The 26,490-nt window shown below is 52.2% G+C and overlaps 1 protein-coding gene across 11 annotated transcripts in view; it reads right to left on the reverse strand.

Annotated features, from left to right (window-relative positions):
* Positions 1-26,490, reverse strand: part of ARHGEF10L (Rho guanine nucleotide exchange factor 10 like) — a 173,906-nt gene that overhangs the window by 109,511 nt on the left and 37,905 nt on the right. For all 11 annotated transcript variants that reach the window (XM_066270294.1, XM_066270296.1, XM_066270301.1 and 8 more), the window contains exons 2-4: positions 8,048-8,127; positions 1,277-1,465; positions 507-543 (exon numbers count right to left, since the gene is read on the reverse strand). In XM_066270294.1, the coding sequence (XP_066126391.1) occupies positions 507-543; positions 1,277-1,465; positions 8,048-8,084 (263 nt within the window). In that variant the 5' untranslated portion in view covers positions 8,085-8,127. The remainder of the gene's footprint in view (positions 1-506; positions 544-1,276; positions 1,466-8,047; positions 8,128-26,490) is intronic.

The raw sequence follows: 26,490 nt of genomic DNA on the forward strand, positions 1-26,490 counted from the left end.
CAGGCTCCCAAGTAGAAAAGGGCAGAGATCCTGACAACAGTCACAAAAATGGGAACAGTACTGGCAAAACACATGGTGATGGGAAGTCCTGGGCCAGGCACTGCGCTGAACACCAGAGGGCCGGCCAATCCTCAGCCACAACCCAATGGGGTGCGGACCTCACTGTTTCCATTTTGCACAGGAACAGACTTATATTTGGAGAATTCACATGACATCTTCAAGCCACACAGGTAGCCAGGGGCAGAGCCAGGGTTTGCAGCCAGGTCTGCCCTCTGCTATTTCCCAGGTTTGTGGGCCAAATAAAGAAAAATAAATGAGTTGTAAGGACTGACCTCTCCCCTCAGGCCCAGGGATCTTGAAATGGGTTCCTCCTTAGCCAAAGACCTGTCCAGAGCCATCTTGGCTGCTGCTCCACTCTTTCCCACACATCCTGCCCAGTCTTCCCTCCCTTTCCAGACACACACACACACACACACACACACACACAAGGAAGGAGACTCACTTACTGTGTCTGGGGTGGTGGTGCGGCCGCGGGGTCTGGGTCTGCGGAGGAGAGCGGGAGAGCCCGTCAGGCCGGAGGCCAGCCTGCTGGACTCCCCGGGGTGCAGGAGACAGGGACTGGCCAGCCTGGGTGCCCGCAGCGTCTGCCTCCCTTCCCCCGGCCTCCGCTCTGTCATCAAGTTCCCTTACCTGTCCTGCCTGCCCTGCCCCCACCTCCACCCCCATGCCCCACGTCCTGACTCCAACCAGAACCAGAGGCCCTGCCTGCTCTGGGCCTGCCCCCACCCCCAGCTCCTCAAGGAGTCCCTTGTCCCCAAGCCTGCAGGAAGTTCCTGCTAGTCCAGTCCCCAATCTCTCCCAGATTACAGAATCAAGAGCCCAGCAGCTGCCATTTAACACGAGCCTTATCAGGGCCTTCCCGCCCAGAGAGCCACTGGCCCTCCCACCACGGCTGCAGTGGGGAGCCTCCTGGGAGGCTGCTCCCCCGGCTGGTGTGGTTCCCTGGGAGAAGCTGCGGGGAGGGGGCGCCTTCAGAGATGGGAGCTGGGCCGACCACGTCCATTTACTCCTTGCCAAAGCGCACCAGATGCTGTAGGAATGCTAGGAATCCCAGTTCCCAGAGGAGGCAGGGGAATGCAGCTTCTTCCCAATGGCTTCTCCCTTCCCGTGCTCTGGGGACAGCAGAGGGACCAGAGGCATCACTGGGAGCCTGGAGCATCCACCCCCACCCAGAGGCCTGGAAATGGGACGACCCAGGGCTCCCAGAGCACCTTACCAGTGACAGGGGCAGAGTCCAAATCGATCAGTGGGGCGTCTGCGTCCTTCTCTGGAGCGACGCCTGGGACAACCAGGCAGGCACTGGTGTCTTCATCATCGTCACTGTAGTCAAATTCAAAGGCCACTCCAGGGTCTTCCTCCGCCTCTGGGGAGGGGCCTGGGCCTCCTCCAGGAACCAGCTGATCTCCTGAGAGGGAGAAGGAGGAGTTGTTAGTGGGGTTGCGGGGTCCCAGGGTTTGGCCAAGGGAGAGATGGCTGGAAATGGGTGAGCAGCTCCACAGGCCTGAGTAAGGGAACAAGGGCAGTTCCCAGAGCCTAGATTAAACCCCTGTGCAGGCCAGATGGCCCTCCTGTGCCCCTGAGGTGTCCTGTGGTTGGGTTAGACCTCTAAGCCAGGGGTCCCCAAACTACGGGCCCGCGGGCCGCATGTGGCCCCCTGAGGCCATTTATCCGGCCCCCGCCACACTTCTGGAAGGGGTACCTCTTTCCTTGGTGGTCAGTGAGAGGAGCACATTGACCATCTCATTAGCCAAAAGCAGGCCCATAGTTCCCATTGAAATACTGGTCAGTTTGTTGATTTAAATTTACTTGTTCTTTATTTTAAATATTGTATTTGTTCCCATTTTGTTTTTTTACTTTAAAATAAGATATGTGCAGTGTGCATAGGGATTTGTTCAGTTTTTTTGATAGTCCGGCCCTCCAACGGTCTGAGGGACGGTGAACTGGATCCCTGTGTAAAAAGTTTGGGGACCCCGGCCTTGGCCGGTTGGCTCAGTGGTAGAGCGTCGGCCTGGCGTGCAGAAGTCCCGGGTTCGATTCCTGGCCAGGGCACATAGGAGAAGCGCCCATCTGCTTCTCCACCCCTCCCCCTCTCCTTCCTCTCTGTCTCTCTCTTCCCCTCCTGCAGCGAGGCTCCATTGGACCAAAGATGGCCCGGGCGCTGGGGATGGCTCTGTGGCCTCTGCCCCAGGCGCTAGAGTGGCTCTGGTCATGACAGAGCGACGCCCCAGAGGGGCAGAGCATCGCCCCCTGGTGGGCAGAGCGTCGCCCCCTGGTGGGCATGCCGGGTGGATCCTGGTCGGGCGCATGCGGGAGTCTGTCTGTCTCTCCCCATTTCCAGCTTCAGAAAAATACAAAAAAAAAAAAAGTTTGGGGACCCCTGCTAAGCAGTTGGGCAGTGGACGGAGAGGAGGAAGCCGCCATGATGCATGTGTGCACATCTGTACTCGAACGCATGTCTTTCAAAATCTTGTTTTCTACTTTCCTATTTTGTAAGCAAGGGGGCTTTTTAAATACATCTGCACATGTGTAAGCACACATATGTGTATTTGCATATGTACACACAGGGCTGTGCATTTTGCATGTATGCGAAGGAGCACGTGCAGGCTCGTTCTGCACGCGGTGCTTGATGTGGCATGCATGGTGGCATAGAACACAGCTGCCTGAAGGTACCAGCTCTCAGGTGCCAGGGTGCAGACTGGCTGGGGTAGGGCTTGGGGGCCAGGCTCCCAGCATGCAGGTCTACCCTGCTCCTCGCTCTACCCCCTTCATGGCCATGTCCTCCTGTTGTCCCTCAAAGCTCAACTCAAGCAGAGACACCCCCCACCACCACTGCTCTAACTAAAGGAGGTCCTGTCTCCCTCCTCTTGTCCTCTTCATCCGTTCCTGTAAACATGTAAGGATATGTTTTGTGCCCGTGTGTACTCCCCTACTGATCTGGGGTCCCTTTAAGAGGACATGTCCTGGCCTGGCCCCGGTCAGAACCCAGCAACTTTCGTAAACAAGTGAGGGAACAGATTCTCTATCCTGAAGCACAGCAAGCCCTTGCCTTTCCACGCACTGTGCCCAGCCATGGTCCCATCTTCTTCTCCAGCATCTGAGACACAACCCAACCTCGAGCGTTCACTAAGCCCGGCCCCCTACCTCGTGCAAACCTGCTCCCAGACCAAAGGGCAGTGTGTTCTACTTTTAAAAGTCCACAAGGCTGACCACCCGTCCTCGGGCTGCCCTGAGCGGTCCTGCTGCAGCTCGGGCCACATGATCGAGAGCGAGCTTTGGGCTCAGCGTGTCCTGTCAGAGCCCCCTTCCAGCTGTGTGGTCCTGAACAAGTCACTTTACCTTGGTTTCCTCCTCTGTAAACTGGCAAATAAAAACAGCCCCTACCCCTTGAGGCCAATGTGCACATGAACTGAGATGTAGGTCGGGGCTTCCCGGCCTCACCACTGTTGACACGGGGGCTGCATGGTCTTCGTTGTGGGGGACACTGCAGGTTGTGTAGTAGCATTCCTGACCTCTGCCCACTAGAAGCCAATAGTACCCTCTAACTCTGACAACCAAAAATGTCTCCAGATATTGCCAGGTGTCCCCTGGATGCAAAATTGCCCCTACTTGACAACTGCCTGGTAGAGATGGAGGCTTGGCCTAATGCCTGGTATTTATGTTACATAATATCCCCTGCTGTTGTAACAACCCCACCTCCTAGCCCGAGATCCTTGAGGACAGGATTGTCTGGTCCATGCTTGTTCACAGGTGGATGATGAGTGAACAGGCAGGGAGGTGGATGGAGCAGAGAGATGGGTGGACAGACAAGCAGAGATGGACTGGTGGATGAATCCAATTCCCACCGACTCTCTGACCAGAAAAATCCAATCCCTCCCCCACAGTGGCCTGGGGGGGGGGGGCAGGAATCCCCAGAGCAGAACATTTTAGGTGTGAATGTATCCAACTAAAGAAGCCTCTTCCCCCGGCTTTGCTGTGGCAGAAACCCAGCGCTCACCTTCCCTCCCCAACGTCCTCCGCAAGATGACGACGCGATGGAGTCGGGGACCCAGCCCCTCCTGGGAGCTTTGGGGACCCCGTGGACCAACATCGGCAGGTGGACTCTCCTGGGCGGTGCTGTGCTTGTGGCACGAACTCCTTCCCCAGGTGTGGAGAAATGCCCCGTGGAGCTCTCCACTTCAGCCTTACAGCCACCCCCATTTCAAGTGAGGCCACAGAGATTCCCAGAGCTAGAGTGATGTGGCCACAGTCACACACTAGGAAGAGGGAACCACATTTGAACCCAGATCTGGCTTCACTCACATCCCACACTCATTTCTCTAAGCCCTGCTGCCTCCCGGAAGCCGCGTGAGCCCCTGAACACCTGGCCCCGTGGTGGCGCACCAACAACGAATGCAAGGGCTGAGTGGGGGCCAGGTCAGTGGCTTTTGAGCGCCAGTTCTGCACCCACTGGTGGGTCATAAAATCAATCAGGGGGTTCCCAGGCAGCACTTGGATTTGTTCGTAAACTGCCTATTTCAGATATTCTTAAATATTGTAATATTCATAAAATCACATTTAGTATTACTTTTGATATTATTTTTTTCACTTCTGTTTAGTTAATGTATAAAACTTTCCTTTTCACCCAACAAGGCAGTGGCACAGTGGTTAAAGTGTCGGACTAGGATCATAGACATGACCCCATGGTCATTGGCTTGAGCCCAAAGGTTGCTGGCTTGAAGCCCAAGGTCGCTGGCTTAAGTCAGAGGTCGCTGGCTTAAGCAAGGGGTCATTCGCTCTGCTGTAGCCCCCCAATCAAGGCACATACGAGAAAGCAATCAATGAACAACTAAGAAGCTGTACCAAAGAATTGATGCTTCTCATCTCTCTCTCTTCCTGTCTGTCTGTCCCTGTCAGTCCCTCTCTCTGATTCTCTGTCTCTGTCAAAAAAAAACCTTTCCATTTATGTAATTGGTGTGTGCGTCCCTACTCATGTATATGCATGTGTGTATGTGCGTGGGCATGTGTGCATTGACATGTGCACGTGTGTGTGTGTGCATGTGTGTAGAACCTCCTTCTGCTCTCAAACACTCCATTCTGACCACACTGGTCTCCTTGCTGCACCGCAAATGTGCCACACGTGCTGCTGTCTCGGAGTCTTTGCCCTTTCTGTTGTAGGGTCCAGGATGTCCTTCCCCAGGTGTCCCTTCCTGCTCTGACCACCTGCAGGTCTCCTCTGCACATCCCCTCCTAGCAAGACCGCTTACAGCAAGGCAGGGCTCCCTGCTCGCCCTGTCATTTTATTGGTCTCTGTGGCCCTCGGAGAGCAAGATGTGCTATAAGTGTCATTTATTTCATTGTCTCCTCTGTGAGAAGACAGCTTCATGAGGGCAGGTACCTTGTCCGCCTCACTCACTACTTTCCTCCACCATCTGGCCCAGTGCCCAGTGCATGGCAGGCTCCTAATAAGGATTTGTTGAATTCACACACACACTCACACACACACACACACACACACACACCTCTTGTCATGCCTATGGGTTGTGGATTTAAAAGTTTAAAAAATATTGAGACAAATGGTCCTGACCAAGGGGGCCGAGGGCACTGAGGCCCCTGCCTGCTGAAATCTAGGGGGGCAGTGGTGGGGAGGGTTTCCCTTTACACCCGGCTGGCACTGTTGTTGTGACTACGGTTTCACAGTCAGACCACCGGGTTGCGCCCCCAGCTCTCCCATATATGGCTGGGTGAGCCTCAGGTTAGCTTACCCTCCAGCCTGCAGTTCCCTGATCTGTAGAATGAGGGTAACAATGGTAACTGCCTTACAGCGTTGTTGGAAGGATGGACTGAACTAACACACGCAAAGCACCTGGTGCCAGGTATGCACTCACTAGATGTGAGCCATTCTTACCAGGATGGTGCCATTTATCGTCACTGTCATGGCATCATCATGACCATCAGCAGCATCGTCATTATAACTATTATTATTATTATTATTATTATTATTATTACTGTTGCCTGAGTCATAGCCCAGCCCTTGACCCTGGGTGAGATGGGCAGGCCTTCCCCACTCACGGGCCAGGCCCAGACCGTGTCTGGGGACTCAGGTCATTTCTGCACCTTCTCCTTTGAAGAGTACAAATGGCCTCATCAATCAACACAGTCATGCCCTTATCCACTGAACTGTTCCCAGCAGCCCCTGAGCCAGGAAGTTCACAGAGAAGTAAGACGGGACCCCTCAATGTCAAGGAGCTCACTGCGGGGTGATGCAGGCAGACGGGACAAGACAAAACCCCTGAGACTGAGCTGGTGCTGAATGAGAGGAGGGGGCTACACTTGCCAGGGTCTCGGGCACAGGCTGCCCTGCACAGAGCCTGGCAGGATGAGCAAGGGTCTGACAGGACTGGGTGGGGAGAGGTGTGCCAGGCTGAGGCCACAGCAGGTGCCAGGAACAAACATCGAGGGACCCAGTGGAGCTGAACACGTGAGCAGGAATGAAGGGGCTGTCAGATCTCTGAAGAGGTGTTTCAGAAAATCTGCATTTTATTTGGTAAGATGATAGGAAGCCGTCCAAAAGTCAGAAAACGGCCAAGAGCCTGGCTCAACCAGATGACACTAGCCAGCCAGCAATGTTGGGGAGAACTAGAACAATAAATGTCCATCCAATGTTCCTTGAATAGAACTGAATGGATTTAATCACTGAATTATTTTATTCTCACTTTCCATGTCTGGTCCCCTTGGTAGGTAGGAGAAAGGATGCAAGCTGACCAGGGCGGCAGGGGCCAGAGTAGGGACATCCTGGAACCCAAAGTCACCGTCATGAATCAGGGATGCCTTTGACCCCAGTGCTGCTCCCAGGCTCCTGAAACCCAGGCAATCAGACGTCACCCCTTAATCAGAAGGAAAAATCAAGAAACCTGTCCCTGGATAATTAAGAGCTGACCTGAGCCCTTCCCTCCCATCTCGACAGGTGGCACAGACGGAGCTGGCCACACACACCTATGATGTTCCTGGACACTCCCCGTCCTCAGAAGAGCCAACCCCAGTGAGTCCAGGAGGTTGGGACAGGGAAGCCACCCCCTATCGCAGAGAAGGCGGATCCACTATGCCGACCCCCAACCTTCGGAGAAGAACACGGCTCAGTGAGGGGTGCACGCAGCGCCCTGCCCACACCCCACAGTGATAACAGCTTCCCACTCATTGAGTGAGCGATCGATTACTACATACCAGAGCCTTACCTGTATTTAAGCCTTGCAACAGCACAGAGGAGGGTGTGGCTATTACCCCCGTGTTAATCGGTGATGACACAGAGCCATAGAGACACCCAGTCATTCAAGTGGCAGGGGCAGGGGCAGGCTCGTTACCATTGGACCACCTACCTTCCCCGATGGGGGCAAGAGGGCAGAAGCCAGGCCCGGTGGACGACACGGTCTGTGTCTAGCTCCCCCAGGGTGGGGCCTGGATTCCATCTGCCGTGTCTGAAGCCCCACTACCCGGGTTCAAAATAAATTAAGATAAAATTTAAATAAAATACAGGACATCGAATGGAATTTCGGATGAAGAACAAATCATTTTTTTAACCTACAGTATTATTTTGTTTACTTTTTGGGTTTTGTTTTGGTGGGGATTTTTGGTGGGGTTTTTTTGTTTTTGTTTGTTTGTGTGTCTTGTCAATCCTGAAGCGTTACCACTGCTAGATGGCCTGACCTTAACACCTTTGCCGATGGCTCAGCCCCTTCCCCGCACGCCTTGGGTCCCCACCCTTGATCCACAGCTTTGTCCCCCAGCACACCTCAGTCCCCAGGTGGCCTCTGCCCGCCTTGTCCGGAGCCCACGCTGTGAGGAGAAAATTGATTTTCCCTGTTGCAGACAAGGAAACCGAGGCAGAGGGGTACGGTCACTTGCCCAAGGGCACCCCTCCCTGGGGGTCAGCCTGCTCCCAAGCGAGTGGCCCTCTGCCAGCCACCACAGCCCCGCTCAGACGGGCGGCGAGCGCAAAGCCCAGGGCACATACCTGCGGCAGCCTGTGGAGGAGGTTTGGAGGAAGCCATCAGACAAAGTCCAGATCAGACCAGCACTGCCCCAGCCGGTCGCCTGTGAAAACAAAGCCGGAAATCCAATTAGATGACGTTCAAGGCTGAAACTTCAGGAACAGAGAGGGGTCACGGGCTCATGATATGTACCCCCCAGCCTGCCGGCTCTCACACTCCCTCCCTGGCAGCGCCAGGAGCACAGGACAGCCCGGAAAGGGCCCAGCCCCCACCCGTCATAAATCATTAACCCCGAAAACCCAGCAGCTGCAAAACTGTAACCCTGTCTTCCCAGAACCCCCTGCCGCCCCGACCTTCCTTTTGCCCAATGCCAGTGACCCTCGGGAGCCTGGTAGTTCCAGCCAGACTACCCCTCGTCCCTTCCGACTTATGGGTGAAGCTCCAGCCACAGAGACCAGGCTCATCATGCTCATCCCTCATGTTCCAGAACTTGTATCGCGCATGAACGTCCTGGAGCGGCCGGACACGTCCTCCTCCTGGCTGCCTGGTAGCCATGGGCTCCTCTGGAACGTGGCCGCTCTCACCAGCCCCCGCCTAGAGTCCTGCTGAAGGCCATCCACTCTCTGTCTCTCCTTGTCCTGCCCCATGGGGCTGGCCAGCTGGCAAGGGGCACATGGGTATAAGGAAAGTAAAGGACTACAGAGGCAGATGGTGCAAGATGGGGCAGAATCCTAACTGCTCGGAGCGGGGAGCAGGGTGTCTGCTGGCCTGGCTGTGGGGACTCATGCATCCAAGGAGCCAGTGCTACTGGTGGGCTTCCTACGCCTTGCGGCCAACCTTGCCAGGTGTCCCCCACCAAACAGTGAGGGAAAGAGTTCTCCCCGCTCCTTAATGGCACCCTGAGTCAGTATTAGACGCTGTCCTTCTAGACTTCCCTGCAGAGGAGGGAAGCACCCTGGAGAGACAGCACCTGCCCTTCCGTCTGATCTGCTCGCCTGTTTTCCATTCCACTGTTCCACTCCTACAGCCTGCGCTCCTTAACTAGCTCCCGCAACAAAAACAGAATGCATGTGAGTGGCAGTTAATTAACAACAGCAAACATTCATGTAGTGTCTACGCTATCTCAGACGTTAAGCACTTTACAAATGCTAACGTATAAGAATCCACATTATATATGAGAACAAGAGGCCCAGAGTAATTCAGTTTAAGTTGCCCAAGATCACACAGCTGGTAAGTGGCAGAGCCAGGTTGTGACCCCAGGCCATGGGCCCCAGGTTCTGTGCTCCTTAAGTAACCACTGCACTCTAGTGCACCCCAAAGTCCAAACAAAGTGCCGGTGCACAATGAAGAGTAAGTCTCCCCACCACCACCCATCACCCTGCTCCCCCAGGAGTGACCTCTATTACAGGTTCCTTAGGAAGCCTCCATAACTATCCCTCGCATGCAGCGGCCTGCGCACCTGGACAGATGCCTTGTTTTGCCCAGGAGGAAGCACACTGCACTGGCTGTGCCACACCCACGTCTTTTGCTTAAGAACCTCAGTGTTGCCTGACCTATGGTGGCGCAGTGGATAAAGTGTTGACCTGGAAATGCTGAGGTCGCCGGTTCGAAACCCTGGGCTTGCCTGGTCAAGGCACATATGGGAGTTGATGCTTCCAGCTCCTCCCCCTTCTCTCTCTCTGTCTCTCTCTCCTCTCTCTCCCTCTCTGTCTCTCTCCTCTCTAAAAATGAATAAATAAAATAAAAATTAAAAAAAAAAAAAAAAAAAAAAAGAACCTCAGTGTTCCTTTCAGGACAGTACCTAGAAATGACTTTCACTATTTTTACTGCCTGTATAATATTTTTTTAATGTACCACAATTGACCAATGTACTAGTCACTAGCAACAGACAGGGAGGTCGTTTCCAGGCTTTTGCTGTTATAAACAATGCAGCAACTAACATCCTCCACACAGACAACCTGGACAGAAGGGATGCGCGAACCCAGGATTCGTTTCTACAAATGCACCTGCTGGGTCTATTTTGATTGAATGCAAATTGCTGTGCACTGAGTGTGTGACTGTGCCTTTTAGCCCCACCCCTACCCTGAAGACTCTCAAGATTAAAATTTTATCTCCAGCAAAGGGCCTGGGAAAGCAAACCGAAACGTCTGCATGCCCCTTTGCACGCTGCAAAGTCAGGCAGCGGCTCCTCCTGTAGGCGCCTCCCCGCCGTGGGCTCATTCGGAACCACTCAGGGAGGAGCAGAGAGACGTCCACCCGTTTTACAGAAGAAAAATGCATATCCACTTCACAGGGAGGTGCCCAGCCCAGGCTCGTGTGCAAACTGCCCCTTAAGTGCAATTTCCTGATGATGCAGAAGCCCAAGCTCTTCCCTCCAGGCCAGGGAGTCCGATGTCCTCCCCTTCCTCCTCACTCTTCTGAGCCGATTCCCCCTATGCTCCTAGCCCAAGGATTTCCCCAGCAAAGAAGAGAGACACCAACATTTATAAAGCTGACCTTTATTTGCATTATTCCACTTACACTGAGGAAGGAAACCAAGGCTCGGAAGAGTCAGGCTTTGCCCGGGTCACAGAGGCAAGGGAACAAGGTGACAACGCTAGGAATCAATCAGAGGGCACTCACCGTGAACCCTACTCTCTACTTTAATTACACTATCTCCCTGGACTCTGGGGCTGGAATGGGAGGGGGGGGTCTGTTATAAACTATTCTGGGTCAGTGAGGTCCCCAGGCAAGGACATAGACCTGCAAGCCCCATGCACGCCCATAGGCCCTGTGGCCACCATTGTGCAAACATGTGCCCTTAGTCTAACAGGATGTGGGCAAGGGTGTAGGAATGGCCCAGAGTAGCCTATTGTCACCACTAGAGACACTCATGGTACAGTAGTAGGAGAGTTCAGGCTACCTGATACCACCTGGATCCCAACACTCAGTAGCTATGACACCCTGAATGAGTTCTTAACCCCATTGCTGGGCTTCAGTTTGCTCACCTGCGAAGTGGAGATTACCAAGGTATCTACCTCAAAGGGTTATTGAGGAAGCTGAAAGTAAAAGTGCATAAAGCTCTTGGAAGGGTCCCTGGATACACTGGTCTGTGGCTGGCATTAGCACTCAGGGCATGGGCTGTGATGACCACAGCTCCACCTTGGGAGTCAGGACCCTGGCTGAGGGCTCAGTTCCACTGGCAGGCAAGCGGAGCCTCAGTGTCTTCATCTGTAAAATGGGGGTCCTACTACCTGTCCCACGGGACTTCTAGCACCATGCCTGAAGCCAACCAGCAAGCACAGGGCAGGCTCAGACAGCACCAAGATGCCCGTCCTTAAAGCTGTCACCACCAAAATGGGGAAAAGCAAATGGGACTCTGTGTCTGAATTCCACACCCCCAGGAGTGTGAGGGACCCCGCGGGTGGCTCACAGAGGGACCCTGAGATCCCAGTGCTTCAAGCTGTGGGGTCCACCTGCAGACGGGGCTCTGCTTCGTCCTTTCAGTGACCTTGACCTCCCCTTGGCTTCGCAAGCCCTCGGGCTTTGTCTCTGTAAAGTGGGGAGGGACCGCACCTGCCTAGACAGTCCTATGGGCTGTTACATGCACGGAGCCAGGTCATTGGTTTGAAAGTGCCAGGCTGATAGGAAGCTATTTCCTTTTTCTCTTTTACATCTTCCTGGAGCTAGGCATGGTCTGAAAGCTTTCAAGGTAGGTGTCTGAGCCGAAAGAAACGTGTTGGGAAGTCCCTGAAATAAGCCTCTCTCAGAAAAACGATCCTGTTTTTAAAAACAGGATTGGGCCCTGGCAGGTTTGCTCAGTGGTAGAGCGTCAGCAGAGTGTGCGGATGTCCCGGGTTCGATTTCCAGTCAAGGTGCACAGGAGAAGCACCCATCTGCTTATCCACACCTCCCCTTCTTGCTTCTCTCTGACAATAGGGGCAGCTGGCTGAAAACCAAAAATGGCCCAGCAAACAGAGGGCCTCTGCCTCTAGTGTAAGAGTGCGTGGGACCACACCCAAGGATGGATGAAGTTAAAGGAGTAAATCTCATTTTGGTTCATCAACGTGAAGCTGGTGAATATTCTATTGAGATCCTTCTCTAAGACCTCCCCTGAACTCCCAGCCTTTAAAACCCTCAAGTCCAGAGACCCACAGTGGGCTCTGCCCCCCAGGAGCAAGCCCACGCCTTTCCCTCCTCCTTTTCACCCCTAGGCCTGTTACCTGGGCCTTTCTCTCTCCTAAGCTCCAAGGGCCCTTCTTCTGCCTCTGTAACTTTCTAAACAAACTTTCCCTTATAGTTTGAAGGAAAAAAAAGTGCCCAGAGGAAAAGAACTAAAAGGAAATTCACTACAATATAGGTGGGGTTATGCTCAGGGGTCAGGTAATAGGGGATTTTCTGTTTACTTTGTGTTTTTTTAAATTGCCCAGATATTCCACAGTGAGCATTAGAAGAGAAATTACAAATAACTATCCTCATTTTTAAAAATAGGACTGGGCCCTGGCAGGTTTGCTCAGTGGTAGAGCGTCAGCACAGTGTGCGGATGTCCCAGGTTCGATTTCCGGTCAGGGTGCACAGGAGAAGCACCCATCTGCTTATCCACACCTCCCCTTCTTGCTTCTCTCTCTCTCTCTCTCTCTCTCTCCCCTCTCTTTCCCTCCTGCAGCCATGACTTGATTGAAATAAGTTGGCCCTGGGTGCTGATGATGGCTCCATGGCCTCTGCCTCAAGTGCTAAGAAGAGCTCGGTTGCTGAGCAACAGAGCAATGCCCAAGATGGGCAGAGCATCGTCCCCTAGTAGACTTGCCAGGTGGACCCTGGTTGGGGTGCATGCAGGAGTCTGTCTCTGGCTCCCCTCCTCTCATTGAATAAAATTAAAATAAAATTAAAAAAAAAAAAGAAGATTGGCACAAGACTCTCATAGCAGGTCGGAACCAGAAAGCAGCTCCAGGAAGGTGTTGTTCTCACTTTACAGATATGGAAACTGAGTCCAAGGAGGGCAGGGGCTTGCCCACATCATGGGTGCACTAGGCAGGCAGAGGCGTGACCACAGTGGTTAAAAAGATGAGATTCGTTGCTAGATCTCAGTTCAAATCCCAGTGTGCACGTGCCAGCAGTACGTGACTGCCTTTCCCACCCGTACCTGCCATGCAGAGTTCCCGTGGTGATAAAACGAGGACTGGGGGAGGGGGGTGCGAGGTATTTCCCACAGAGTAAGCTCTCCTACAAGCTGGCCACTGTTATCATCATGACGGTAACGGTGTGATGCTTAGGTGGTAGGGAAGAGTTTCTTCTCTTGGAGGGGGAGGTGAAGGGGGGGGTCATCTTTAAAATGACTGCCAATACTGGCTGGGCAGGCAGACCCCCTGAACGGTGCCCTTCCCTGCTCCACTATGCAGAATGGCCACATTCAGACAGGGCGAGATGTAGAGGAGCCAGGGAGGAAGCCCCCAGCCCTGGGGTGCAGGAAGTCAAGCCCAGGGACCCGGACCACCAGAGAGCAGCCAGCATTAGCACTCCCTCCACCCTCGGCAGCTCTGCTCGCCACAGCGGTGTCTCGCTGACTCTAATTTAACCAAAGTGCTTATCAGTTCCTCTTGCCTCTAGAGTTCAAAGTCCATCCAGCCCAAAGACCCGTTTTAGAAAACAGCTTCTCCAGCCTGCACCTGCCGCCCCTCGCTAGCCTGTGCGATCCACCTCTCCCTGGGCTATCTCCCACCCCTATTCAGTTGAGTGACCCCATCCCCTTTCCTCCTGAATGAGACCTCGAGAAATACACCTGGACGGCTCCTGAAAGTCAGGCAGGCTGCAGAAGTCCCACCAGGAGTTTGAGGACAGGGAAGGCTGGCCACTGGAAGGGGAACCCAGTCAGGGAGGAGGGGGTGGGTAGGGGTCCCGGCAGGCAGAAGTCAGTCCCAGAAGCCGGGAAAGCCACAGATGCGGACCCCCCTGAGTCAGCCGCCTCGCTGGAAGAAGGGTGGCTGACACCCAACCTTGCACAGAGGGAAACAAGGAGTAGGGTCTGGTCCAGGCACGCTTCTCCAACTCTGGCCTCAGACGCACCCGGGTCTCTCTTCTGGAAGCCTGGGTGAAAGGTGGGGGACAGGGAAGCAGGAGCAGGCGCTCGGGCTGGTCAAGACCAACACTCCTCCACACGAGTGCACCTTGGAGAAGTCTGTCTGGCATTTGGCCCTTGTCAGACATGCACTTGGCTGACCTACTCCCCACAATGACTGTTCCACAACACACACGCTCTGACTTCCTCATCACTGTCAGGATGAAGTCCAGGCCCTAAGCGAGGCCCCAGAGGGCGCCGGCCTCCCCCTCCCACTGACCTCGCGGCCTCAGCAGCCCCACCCCCGGCCTGATGGGGGATTCCTGCTTCAGCCCTCATCAAGCCCATGACCGGGCCAACCTGTTTTATTTCCCTGGGCCTTTTTTTCAGGCTATTTGCTCCCTCCACGTAGAGTTCTCTTTCACAACTAGCAAGCAAACTACTATCAACCTTCAATACCCAGACTTGGTTTCTCTTCTGTGAGCTCCCCCCAGACCCATCTCACGTGGGTTCCCAAGCTTGGTTGTGGAACTTTAAACAAAAAACAACAACAAAAAAAAAACTGTCCCAGGCTCAAGATTCAGTAGCTCACAGATGCAGCCAGAAAAAGTGTATTATCAAAGAGCACAGTGATTCTGGGATGTACAAGAGCCCCTATTATAACTGTCTCCCTCACTAGACTCTGACCATTTCACCTCAGTGTCTGCAGCACGGGCACCCGTGCTATACCAGTGTGTGTCCACGGGGCAGTCCGCCAGTCATTTCATGCCAGTTTGCAAAAGAGTTAAACACCCTGATATATGAAGGTTATAGACCCAATGATCTTAGTGGAATTCGCTTAGCTCAGGATGATTGCCACTTATCAGCCTATATCATTGATGCAAATACTATTGAGGTTGTCTCAGATACCTTTGGAACTTGTGGGCTCGTTTGAACAACCTCTTGCACCAGGCAGAGCATTTACAAGTCACATGCAATGGACAGAAAGCATTCAGACAAACGTACATAGTGTTCAATGTAGAGTTCATGTGGCGTTCAGAAACCAAGTACCAGCTTGCAATGTAATGCACCATCAAGCGCAGTATAATAAAACTCTATCTGTTGCGTGTTTGTTTCTGGCCCCCTCCCTCTCTCAGCAGTACATTTTTTTCACATTTGCACAAATAGCTGTGCATGTACTCCCCTGTTCAGAATGTGTCCATATTGTTTGCAAATAAATTATTGTGTTTTACTGCCATTGTGGTGTAAATATTTTTAAGTGAAAGACAGATAGACAGGAAGGGAGATGAGAAGCGTCAACTCATAGTTGCAGCACTTTAGTTGTTCACTGATTGCTTCTCATATGTGCCTTGACTAGGGGCTCAAGCCAACCCAGTGCCCCGTTGTTCAAGCCAGCGACCTTTGGGCTCATACCAGCAACCATGGGCTCATGTCTATGATCCCACTATCAAGTCAGCAACACTACACTCAAACTGGTGAGCCTGCACTCAAGCCAGATAAGCCTGTGCTCAAGCAGGCAACCTCGGGGTTTCAAACCTGGGACCTCAGCATTCCAGGTCAACACTCTATCCACTGTGCCACCACTGATCAGGCTATGGTATAAATTCTAAACCCTACAAAATAGAAAGAAGAAACAACAAAAGTGAAAACAATAGTCAAAAGAAAAGCGGTGATGACACCAAAAGGAAACCAAGCACTAGTGCTTCAAGTTTAAAAGACACAGTGAAAGCTTGACCAGGCGGTGGCGCAGTGGATAGAGCATCGGACTGGGATGTGGAGGACCCAGGTTCTAGACCCCAAGGTCGCCGGCTTGAGCAGGGGCTCATCTGCTTTAAGCAAAGCTCACCAGCTTGAGCCCAAGGTCGCTGGCTTGAGCAAGGGGTCACTCTGTCTGTTATAGCCCTCTGGTCAAGGCACATATGAGAAAGCAATCAATGAACAACTAAGGTGCCGCAATGAAGAGTTGATGCTTCCCATCTCTCTCCTTTCCTGTTTGTCCCTATCTCTGTCTCTCTCTGTCCCTGTCACATAAATAAATAAATAAATAAATAAATAAATAAATAAATAAATAAATTTTAAAAAGACAGTAAGAAAGAAATGCGTTGATTATTTGGAAGGTGCAACAGAAACCAAAAGAAAAAACTTTGCTAGGCAGTATGATAAGGAGTATTTAAAACCTAGTTTCACTGTAGCACCTGGTAGTGAATCATCTCATGGCCTTTGTGTGTATTACATTCTGAAATTCTGTCAAATGGTGCAATGAAACCTTTCATGCTTACTCATCATTTGCATTCGAAGCATGGCGATCTTATTGAGAAGCCACTGGGGGTTTTTCTGGAAAATTACACAACCAAATGAAAAGTCAGAAAATTCAAGTGAAGAAAACAATGACTAGTGACAAACTGCTGCTTCGAGCATCTTATTAAGCTGCCCTTCGAATACTGAAAATGAAAAAGCCATCCACTGTTGCTGCAGAATTAGTAAAACCTTGCATCTTTAATGTCACTCGGGAAATTTTGGGTCCTCAAGCTGCCCCAAAACTTTGAAGCTCTACTTCTTTCAGACAATATCGTTCAGAGAAGAATCCAACAATATTGAAAAGAAAATTGTAGAGGGGATAAAGAAACTGAAATGTTTTTCCATTCAACTTGATAAATCAACTGGCATGAGTAAGCATGCTATTCTACTTCGCTCTGTGATCTACAGTGATGATAAAGACTTCAGGGAAGCCTGACCAGGCGGTGGTGCAGTGAATAGAGCTTTGGACTGGGACGTGGAAGACCCAGGTTTGAAACTCCAAGGTCGCCCTGGCCGGTTGGCTCAGTGGTAGCGCATCGGCCTGGCATGCGAGAGTCCCGGGTTTGATTCCCAGCCAGGGCACACAGGAGAAGCGCCCATCTGCTTCTCCACCCCTCCCCCTCTCCTTCCTCTCTGTCTCTCTCTTCCCCTCCCGCAGCCAAGGCTCCATTGAAGCAAAGTTGACCCGGGCGCTGAGGATGGCTCCATGGCCTCTGCCTCAGGCGCTAGAATGGCTCTGATTGCAGCAAAGCGACGCCCCAGATGGGCAGAGCATCGCCCCCTGGTGGGCGTGCCGGGTGGATCCGGTGGGGCATATGCGGGAGTCTGTCTGACTGCCTCCCCATTTCCAACTTCAGAAAAGGAAAGGAAAGGAAAGGAAAGAAAGAAAGAAAGAAAGAAAGAAAGAAAGAAAGAAAGAAAGAAAGAAAGAAAGAAAGAAAGAAAGAAAGAAAGAAACTCCAAGGTCGCCAGCTTGAGCGTGGGGTTGCTGGCTTGAGCATGGGATCATAGACATGACCCCAAGGTCACTGGCTTGAAGAAGAGCTCATTCGTTCTGCTGTAGCCACCCCCTCCACCCCAGTCAAGGCACATGTAAGAAAGCAATCAATGAACAACTAAGGTGCTGCAATGAAGAATTGATGCTTCTCATCTCTCTCTCTTCCTGCCTATCAATCCCTATCTGTCCCTCTCTCTGACTCTGTCTCTGTAAAAAAAAAAAAAACTTTAGGGAAGCCTGACCAGGCTGTGGTGCAGTGGATAGAACATTGGCCTGGGACACAGAAGACCCAGGTTCAAAACCCTGTCAAAACCCCAAGGTCGCTGGCTTGACCGTAGGCTCACCAGTTTGAGCATGGAGTCACTGGCTTGAGTGTGGGATCATAGACATGACCCCATGGTCACTGGCTTGAGCCCAAGGTCATCAGCTTGAGCAAGTAGTCACTTGCTCTGCTGTAGCTCCTCCCACCCGCCATCAAGGCACATATGAGAAAGCAATCAATGAACAGCTAAGGTGCTGCAATGAAGAACTGATGCTTCTCATCTCTCTCCCTTCCTGTCTGTCTGTCCCTATCTGTCCTCTCTGTCTCTCTCTCTCACACACACACAAAAAAAAGACTTTAGGGAAGAACCACTCTGTTGTCTTGATCTACCTTGTCAGATCACTCGTGCAGAGATATTTAATGCTCTTCATGAGTGCTTCAAGTGGAGGGCTTAGACTGGGAAAAGTGCGTCAGAGAGTGTACAAACAATGGAGAGCAATACTGGACATCACTCAGGCACAGTCACGAAAATAAAAGACACTGCGCACCCAGGTATGTTGTCCACACACTGTAGACAACACTTAGTTGCAAAGAAACTTTCCCCGGAGTTGAACACAGGGATGAATGACGTAGTGAAGATCATTAATGATATTCGTAGTTGAGTTTTGAGCTCCAGACTGTTGACAACACTGTGTGAAAGCATGGGTTCACAACACCAGCGCCTCCTTCTCTACAGGGAAGTGAGGGGGCTCTCAAGAGGAAGGGGGTCTTTCACACCTTTTTGAGCTGAGAAAAGTGAAACAGTTTCTGCAAACTGCATTAGTACAGCAATGGCTAAATGAAGAATGGATGGCTAAGCTCACACATATTGTGGCTATAATTAGCCTCTTCAAAGAACTAAATATTTCCCTTAGGGGTTTAATACAAACATTTTTACATTAATAAGATGGGTGCATTCAAAAAGAAACTTGTTCTTTGGGAAAGTCTCATAGAGAAAGAAGGCGTAGAAATGTTTCCATTTTTCCAAGACTTTTTGCTTGATGCAGACATCAACCAGACATTCATATTTAATATAATAAGTCAACATTTAAGAGCATTAGCTCAAAACTGTGACCATTATTACCCTGAAAATGAGAATCCTCGTAAAGGCAACCTCTGGATCAATAACCCATTCATGGAAGGTATCAACTCCTGCTCCGTCAATCATGGTGAAAAAGAAAAGCAGATAGATTTCTCTTCTGATGTCGCTCTGGTGTCCAAACATAAAATGCAATCACTGTCACAATGCTGGGATATCACTAGAAGAATATCCAGCTCTTAGTGACAACACTATTAAATTTTTTAATCGTATTTTCTACTACCTACTTGTGTGAGCAGACTTTTCAGCCCTATCACTAATAAAAAAACAAACAGAAAACAAACAGATGTCAATGCAGCCACTTCATCTCTGGGAAACAAAACTGCAGCCTCAGTTATCAAGCGTTCTTGCAAAGAGGCAACAGCAGCTTTCACACTAGCTTTATTTGCATTAACTGCTCTCTAGAAATTTCAGTTGTATTCTATTAAAAGTACTTTTGTTACTGTCTGGTTATTTTAGAGAATCTTCATTTCACAGCATACTTAAAAGAAAATGTACAAAATACTAATAATAGTTGGTATTTCTGCCTTAGCAGTCCCCAAAATAACTCTCCTATTTTTACCAGTCCCCAAGCGTAAAAAGGTTGAAAACCGCTGTACTAGACAACAGCTCAACAGCTGCTGAGCTGCACCGACTTGAACCCGGAGGCCAAGTCCCGAAAAGCCTGGAAATCTTGCCCTGCTTGGGATCTACCCACTGTGGAGCCCCGTGAGGCTGGGGCATGCCTGGGTCTGGCACAGCTGCAGGTGTGGGACTTCCGGACCAATGGAAAGGGGAGCACAGGTCCAGGTGAGAACTTCAGCCCCCCAGGTATCTTCTGCTCAGTCCAGAAAGACCAGAGACAAGAAGAAGAGATCCGGCCTAACCAGGCAGTGGCAGAGTGGACAGTGTCAGACTGGAACGCGGAAGACCCAGGTTCAAAACCCTGAGGTCACCAGCTTGAGCACGGGCTCATCTGGTTTGAGTAAGGCTCACCAGCTTGGACCCAAGGTCACTGGCTTGAGCAAGGGGTCACTTGGCCTGCTGTAGCCCCCCCCCCATCAAGGCACATATGAGAAAGCAATCAATGAACAACTAAGGTGCCGCAACGAAGAACTGATGCTTCTCATCTCTCTCCCTTCCTGTCTGTGTGTCCCTATCTGTCTCTCTCTGTCTCTGTCATACACAAAAAAAAAAAAAAGAAAAGAAGAAGGGGGGGGTCGGGATGCTAGCTGCAGAGTATGAAGAGAAGAAGAGGTCAGGATGCCCCCAGAGTTTGCAGGGTGGCAGGACACCCAAAGCTCTGCCCTGGGAGCCCCAACACCAACGGCCAACTCCTGCAAAACCTGGAGGCAGATGGCACCCGGGGGCTCTAGAGAGCCGAGGTGCCTGCTGCAAGACAGCAGCAGAGGGGCCACAGCAAGAGGAACAGGACCAGAACTCGGAGCCCTGGGCAGAGAGGTGTGGGAGGGCTCGGGCTGGGGTCCGGGAGATCCAGCTTCAGACCCTGCTCTCCAGTGGCGAGACCTCGGGAAGTTATTCACCCTCTGTGTCTCCTGTCCTCATTGGTCAGAGGCAAATGTAAATGAAATGATGTTTGACAATGCTGGTAGGTTCTGTGTGTGTACCATATTTTGTTTTATTTTTTTATTGAATTTATTGGGGTGACATTGGTTCACAATACCACACAAGTTTCAAGTGTACACCTCAATAAAACATCTTCTGCACACTGCATTGTGTGCACATTGCCCCAAGCAAAGTCTCTTTCCACCCCCATTTATCCCCCTTTGCCCACTTCCCCCAATGCTAATAGGCTCTTTTTTTTTTTTTTTTTTTTTTTTTTACAGAGACAGAGAGTGAGTCAGAGAGAGGGATAGACAGGGACAGACAGACAGGAATGAAGAGAGATGAGAAGCATCAATCATTAGTTTTTCGTTGCGCGTTGCAACACCTTAGTTCTTCATTGATTGCTTTCTCATATGTGCCTTGACCGCGGGCCTTCAGCAGACTGAGTAACCCCTTGCTGGAGCCAGTGACCTTGGGTTCAAGCTGGTGGGCTTTTCCTTAAACCAGATGAGCCCGCACTCAAGCTGGCGACCTCGGGGTATCGAACCCGGGTCCTCTGCATCCCAGTCCGACGCTCTATCCACTGCGCCACCGCCTGGTCAGGCGCTAATAGGCTCTTAATAAATGTTAGTTCCCTTCCCAGAGGCCGTGCCACTCCTTGAGGACACTCAGCATTGTCCCATTCTACAGACTGCTCAGTTGAGTCCAGGCCAGCAGTGGACCAGAATGCATGCCTTGCCCTTCGTGACCCTCTTTACCCTTGAGCTCACAAAATACTCATCTTCAAAAGGATAGCAGCTGACACCCGGGCATTGCCACGCACCAGGCCACACGCTGAACACTTTTAGGTTTCTGTCTAATTTAACTCCCATAACAGATGAGGAAAAGGAAGCGGAGTGCCTGCAGGACGTCCCCAAGGCCACGCAGCTACTGAGAGAGCCGTCACTGGGGTCCCCTGTGCCGTGAGGGCGACAGCCAGGTCAGAACCCTCAGACTACAAGTGCTGGGCAGATGCGTGGGTAAAGGGGGAAGACCCTCCAGGCCTCCCCAGCCCCATGGCAGGAGGCTCCAAATGCCAGAGGGACAAGAAGGCCAGCTCCTGCCCTCGCCCACTAAGCGCCAGGCCACTCAATGGGCTTCCCGCAGCTGGAAGGGGGAGGGAACGCTCTGAGAGGAGCACCCTCACGGCTACGGGCAGGGGTGAGGCTTGGTCAATGGCTGAAGCCTCGAACAATGGAGGCTCTGTCCCTGCCAGAGTAGGCAGCCCCAACCCCACCATTCCTCCATTGATTTCCTTGGCTAATTGTGCCCCTGGTCAATGATCCCAGCAGGAGAGGTGGGAGCAGCCCCTGGAGGAGGCCTGTGGGCAGAAGAGCCCCCCTCCTGCCACCCCATACCCCTCCAGAGGGGAATCCCTAATTGCTGTTGCCTAGGAACCCAGAGCCAGCCAGAAGCTGCAAGACCCTGTGTGTGCATGGTGGGGGTGTGGTGCTGTCGCCAGGCTGGTCCCCAGCCCTTCCTCCCCCTCATAGCCCCCAGGCATATTAACCCTTTTGCCCCCAGCTTATCCAGCCCAGACAGGAGGTGCCAGGCTGAAGGGCTAGGTGAAAAGGCTCCTAATATGGTCTGAACTATCCTGACCACATCACCTGCCTTCATTCCCAGAGGGTCCCAGATCCTTAGCCACGTCCTAGGTGGCACACATGGTAGGGCCCTACAGCACTCACACTTGGAGGCTAGAAGGGGACAGCTGGACTTTGCACTACCCCTTCTTCACCTTTCTGAGCCTCAGTTTCCCCATCTGAAGCCACCTCCCAAGCGATCCGGTGCCACATGGCTCTGGACACTCATTCCAGCAACAGAGTATTTCCATGCCAGAACCACACCCAAGAGGCGGGCTTCACTCCTTCCTTTCACAGGCAGGGAAAGCTGCGGCCCGGATGAGTTGGGACCAGAACATGAAGGTGTGTCTGACTCCATGCAATTTGACAGAGCGGATGCAGGAGCAGGATGGATGGTCCAGGCTGCAGAAATGGCCCAGACAAAGGCAGAGAGCTGAAGAGAGCTGGGGAGGGGCATTGCAAGTGTTGGGTGTTCTCCCCACCACATCGCCGGCGGCTCACCGGAATCACCAGCGACCACCATGATGCCAAATATGGCAGACGTGCCTTGGCCGCACCTCAACCTCCCCACCACCTGGCTGCTCCCTTCTCTAACATCTCCCTCCACTCTCCTTCCTGGCCAGCTCCTGCTCTGTCCCATTCCTCCATGCCATCTTCAGGACCTCCCAATGCTGGGCCCCTCCCAGGCTCATGACCTCATCTCCACCTGTGCCTCCCTGGGTGACCTCACCCATTCCCTGGTTTTTAAAACCATCTCCACATTGTCTTTTTCTTGACTCTAGACTGACTTTCCCTTGAACTCCAGACTTCTGTCTGGGAACAAGCCTGCTCAGTATGCCTGCCCATGGTCTGCTGGGCATCTTGAACTTTTTTTAAAATTTGTTTATTCATTTCATCAAGAGAGGGAGAGAAAAAGAGAGAAGGAACATTGAGCTGTTCCTGTATGTGCCCTGATCGGGGACAGAACCAACAACCCCAGCACTCTGGGACAATGCCATGACCAACCAAGCTATCTGGCCAGGGCAGGTATCTTGAACATAACATCCACCCAAACTTCTGATCACCATTCCTGCTCCTCCCAGTCTTCCCAGCTCACCTGATGGCAGCTCCAGCCCACTAGGTACTCAAATTAAAAACCTCAGATGGGCCCAGTTGGTTCAGTGGTAGAATGTTGGCCCAGTGTATGGATGTCCTGGGTTCAATTCCTGACCAGAGCACACAGGAGAAGCGCCCATCTGCTTCTCCACCCCTCCCCCTCTCCTTCCTCTTTGTCTCTCTCTTCCCCTCCCGCAGCCAAGGCTCCACTGGAGCAAAGTTGGCCCAGAGCACTGAGGATGGCTCCATGGCCTCCGCTTCAGGGGCTAGAATGGTTCCAGCTGCAACAGAGCAATGCCCCAGAGGGGCCAAGCATCGCCCCCTGGTGGGCATGCCAGGTGGATCCTGATTGGGTGCATGTGGGAGTCTGCCTGCCTGCCATCCTCCACCCCATTTCTCACTTTGGAACAATACAAGGAAAAAAAACCTCAGATGCACCCTTGCCTTCCCCGTTCTCTCACACCTAATAGCCTACCCATCAGCATAATCAGCATACCTTGTGGGCTCTCTCTTCCAAATATGTCCAGAATCTGACCGCTTCTCGCCACCCTCCCCACTACTGCCACCTGGTCCAAACTGCCATCATCTCTTACTGGGACCATTAAAATGACCTTTTGATTGGTCTCCTGCTTCTTTTGTTTTCAGTACTACAGCCAAGTTACTCCCCTGCTCAGACCCTCAAATGCTTTCCTACCTCTTTCAGGTGGAAGCCAGAGTCCTCACCTTAACCTACAAGGTCCTACAGGATGCCTCCCCCACCCCATTACCTCTCTGACTTCAGATCCTACGTGTCCCTCAATAGCTTACTCTACCCCAGTCACAACCACTGTGCAGGTCCTCAAACACCCCATGCAGGCTCCAGCCTCAGGACCTTTGCACTTGCTGCTCCCTCCATCTGAACATACACATGGATGCTCCCTCACCTCCTCAGGGTTCTGCTCAAGGTCACCATTTCAGAGAGGCTTTCCCACCACCCTCTTTAAAACAATACAAACACCTCCTTATCAGGCTCCTTCCCCATACCCGGCTTCCCTGTCTTCATGGTATTTAACACCTCCGGGCATCTGTATATTTTAGTTGTTTATAACAGCCTCCTCCTACGAGAATGTGGACTTGACAGAGGCCAGGGCATTACTGTTTCTGTTTATGGCTCTATCCACTGCCCTGGGACAGTGCCGGGCCAGCACGAGGCCTCAACACACACCTGCTAACTGATGAAGGAACCCCTTGGTCTGGGTCAGTCCCACCACCACCATCAGGGGAGGGGATAAGGCGGCCAAGGCCCCCTGGGACTGTACCTCCTCCCATCTGAAATCAGCCTGCAGCCAAGACAGCTCCTCCCAGGAGAGCTTCATAAACAGATTCACTGCCAACTATGCAAGGGGCAGCTCCTCAAACCAGTATGGGAAGAAGTCTGGGGCCAAAGCGAGGGCGTGATCAGAAGAGAGAGAGGGGCGGGGCAGATGGATTTGGACTAATTTTAAGCACTTGCTCTAAAAAACGATCACATTTCTGCTCTGGTAAGTCAGAAGCACGTGGCCAGGAGAGGGGATAGGACTCCAAAGCTCCAACGGCTGCCACCGTCAACCACTCTAGAAGGAGGTATACACATCAGTCCTCCCCACACAGACAGGTGAGGGACCTTCCAGATGTCCAGCTGCCCAGGGACAGAGTACAGGAGTGCAGAGTCAAGGCTGGGCACTGGAGCCCCTGGCGGGCAGGCCATGGAGAGTGGAGGAGGCCTCCCTTTCAAAGCCCACGAGGGTCTAGTCTGGCTCCCATCTCTTTCTTCAGACCCACCCTCTGCTCTCTCAGGGAGGGGGCACTTCACTTTGCCCCACAAGAGAGTTCTGGGCAGGAAGAAACAACCTTTGTAAAACTCAAGAGCTAAAAATAACTCAGCCCACCCAACCACAGCCAGGCGAGCTGGCCAGGCAGCATCTGAGGTCTGCAGAAAGGCAAGCCCTGCCTGGAGCCCCAGGGGGCCGGAGGCCTCAGCCTCAAGGCCCAGGGCAGCTCTGGCTGAACCGAAGGCAGTCAGTACTTAAACTCAAAACCACTCCCCAGGAGAGCCCAGGACCCGTAGCTCAGCTGGTTGGAGCATCACCCCGATACTCCAAGGTTGTACGTTCCATCCCCGATCAGGACACATACAAGAATCAACCAATGAATGCATAAATAAGAGGAACAACAAATAAGTTTCTACCTCTCTCCTCTCTCTCTCTCTCCCAACCTTACAAATTAAAAAAAAAGAAAAGAAAAGAAAAGAAAAAAATACACTCCCCAAGATGGGCATGTTATTCCAGCTGTTGTTTGTCCTCTAAACCTGCGAGGAGGCACAGACATGCATGTCTTCCTGCCTGCCCCGCAAGCAGAGGACCATCACACAACTGTGAAGAATCAACCCCATGTTACAAAGGAGGAAACTGAAGCTCACGGAGGTAGAGAGATTAACTAAAGTCAAGTTCACCAGAGGCGGATCCCTGATCAGATGGAGGTCTGTCCCCACCTGTAGGGGCGCCTCTCCCTCCGCAGTGACCCCACCCTACCTCCCTGGCTGTTAACCCCACCCCTCTGAGTAGATGCTGCCGGGGCTGGGAAATGCAACTCAATGAGGAGCCTGGGCTGGAGGGGTTGAGGGCAGAGAGAGTGGAGGGTGGTTTCAACCATGAAATGGGTTTGTCCTGAGTTCTGCTGTCCTGGAACGGAGTCAAATCCAGGACCATGTCCCCAACAGGAAACCAGTTCCAAACACTGCTCCTCTTTCCTTTTTTTTTTTTTTTTTTAATGTTTATTTTATTGATTTTAGAGAGAGAAGAAAGGTGGGAGAGGAAAGAGATACAGGAACATAGATCTGTTCCTGTGTGTGCCCTGTCCGGGGATCGAACCAGCAACTTCCGTGCTTCAGGATGATGCTCTAACCAACTGAGCCATCCAGCCAGGGCACAAGTCATCTTTCATAATCAACTTTAACAAGAACCTAAGTGGTACCCACCAACCCAGTAATGGGGACACGTGAGGAACTAGATAGCTCAGATGATGCCGCCCACACACTGGTCCTACAGAATTCCTGAACTCCCTTATTTTCCTGCTGCCCTTGTCACTGAAACCATGCTGGGTGCTATGAGCTGGGAGCGACCCCTGCCTGCATCCCGCTGTCAGAGGTGCGGCACTTGTGTAATGGGAGACCTGGGCCCACTGCACTCGGGGTGGCTCCGGCTCTGCAGCAGTCCCTGGTCCCACAGGGGCCCCTTGGGTGCCCTTTCTGTCACCATCATGTCCTGGGAATGGTTTTTAGGAAAGTGAGCTCTGCAATCAAACCGGGCTTTCCACATACTCTCTGTGACACTAAGATGCTGTTTCATCCCTGACCAGGCAGTGGCGCAGTGGATAGTAGCGTTGGACTAGAACGTGGAGGACCCAGGTTCAAAACCCTGAGGTCACCGGCTTGAACGCGGGCTCATCTAGTTTGAAC

This window comes from Saccopteryx bilineata, chromosome 3 (assembly GCF_036850765.1).
Source record: "Saccopteryx bilineata isolate mSacBil1 chromosome 3, mSacBil1_pri_phased_curated, whole genome shotgun sequence".
NCBI classification, from domain to species: domain Eukaryota; kingdom Metazoa; phylum Chordata; class Mammalia; order Chiroptera; family Emballonuridae; genus Saccopteryx; species Saccopteryx bilineata.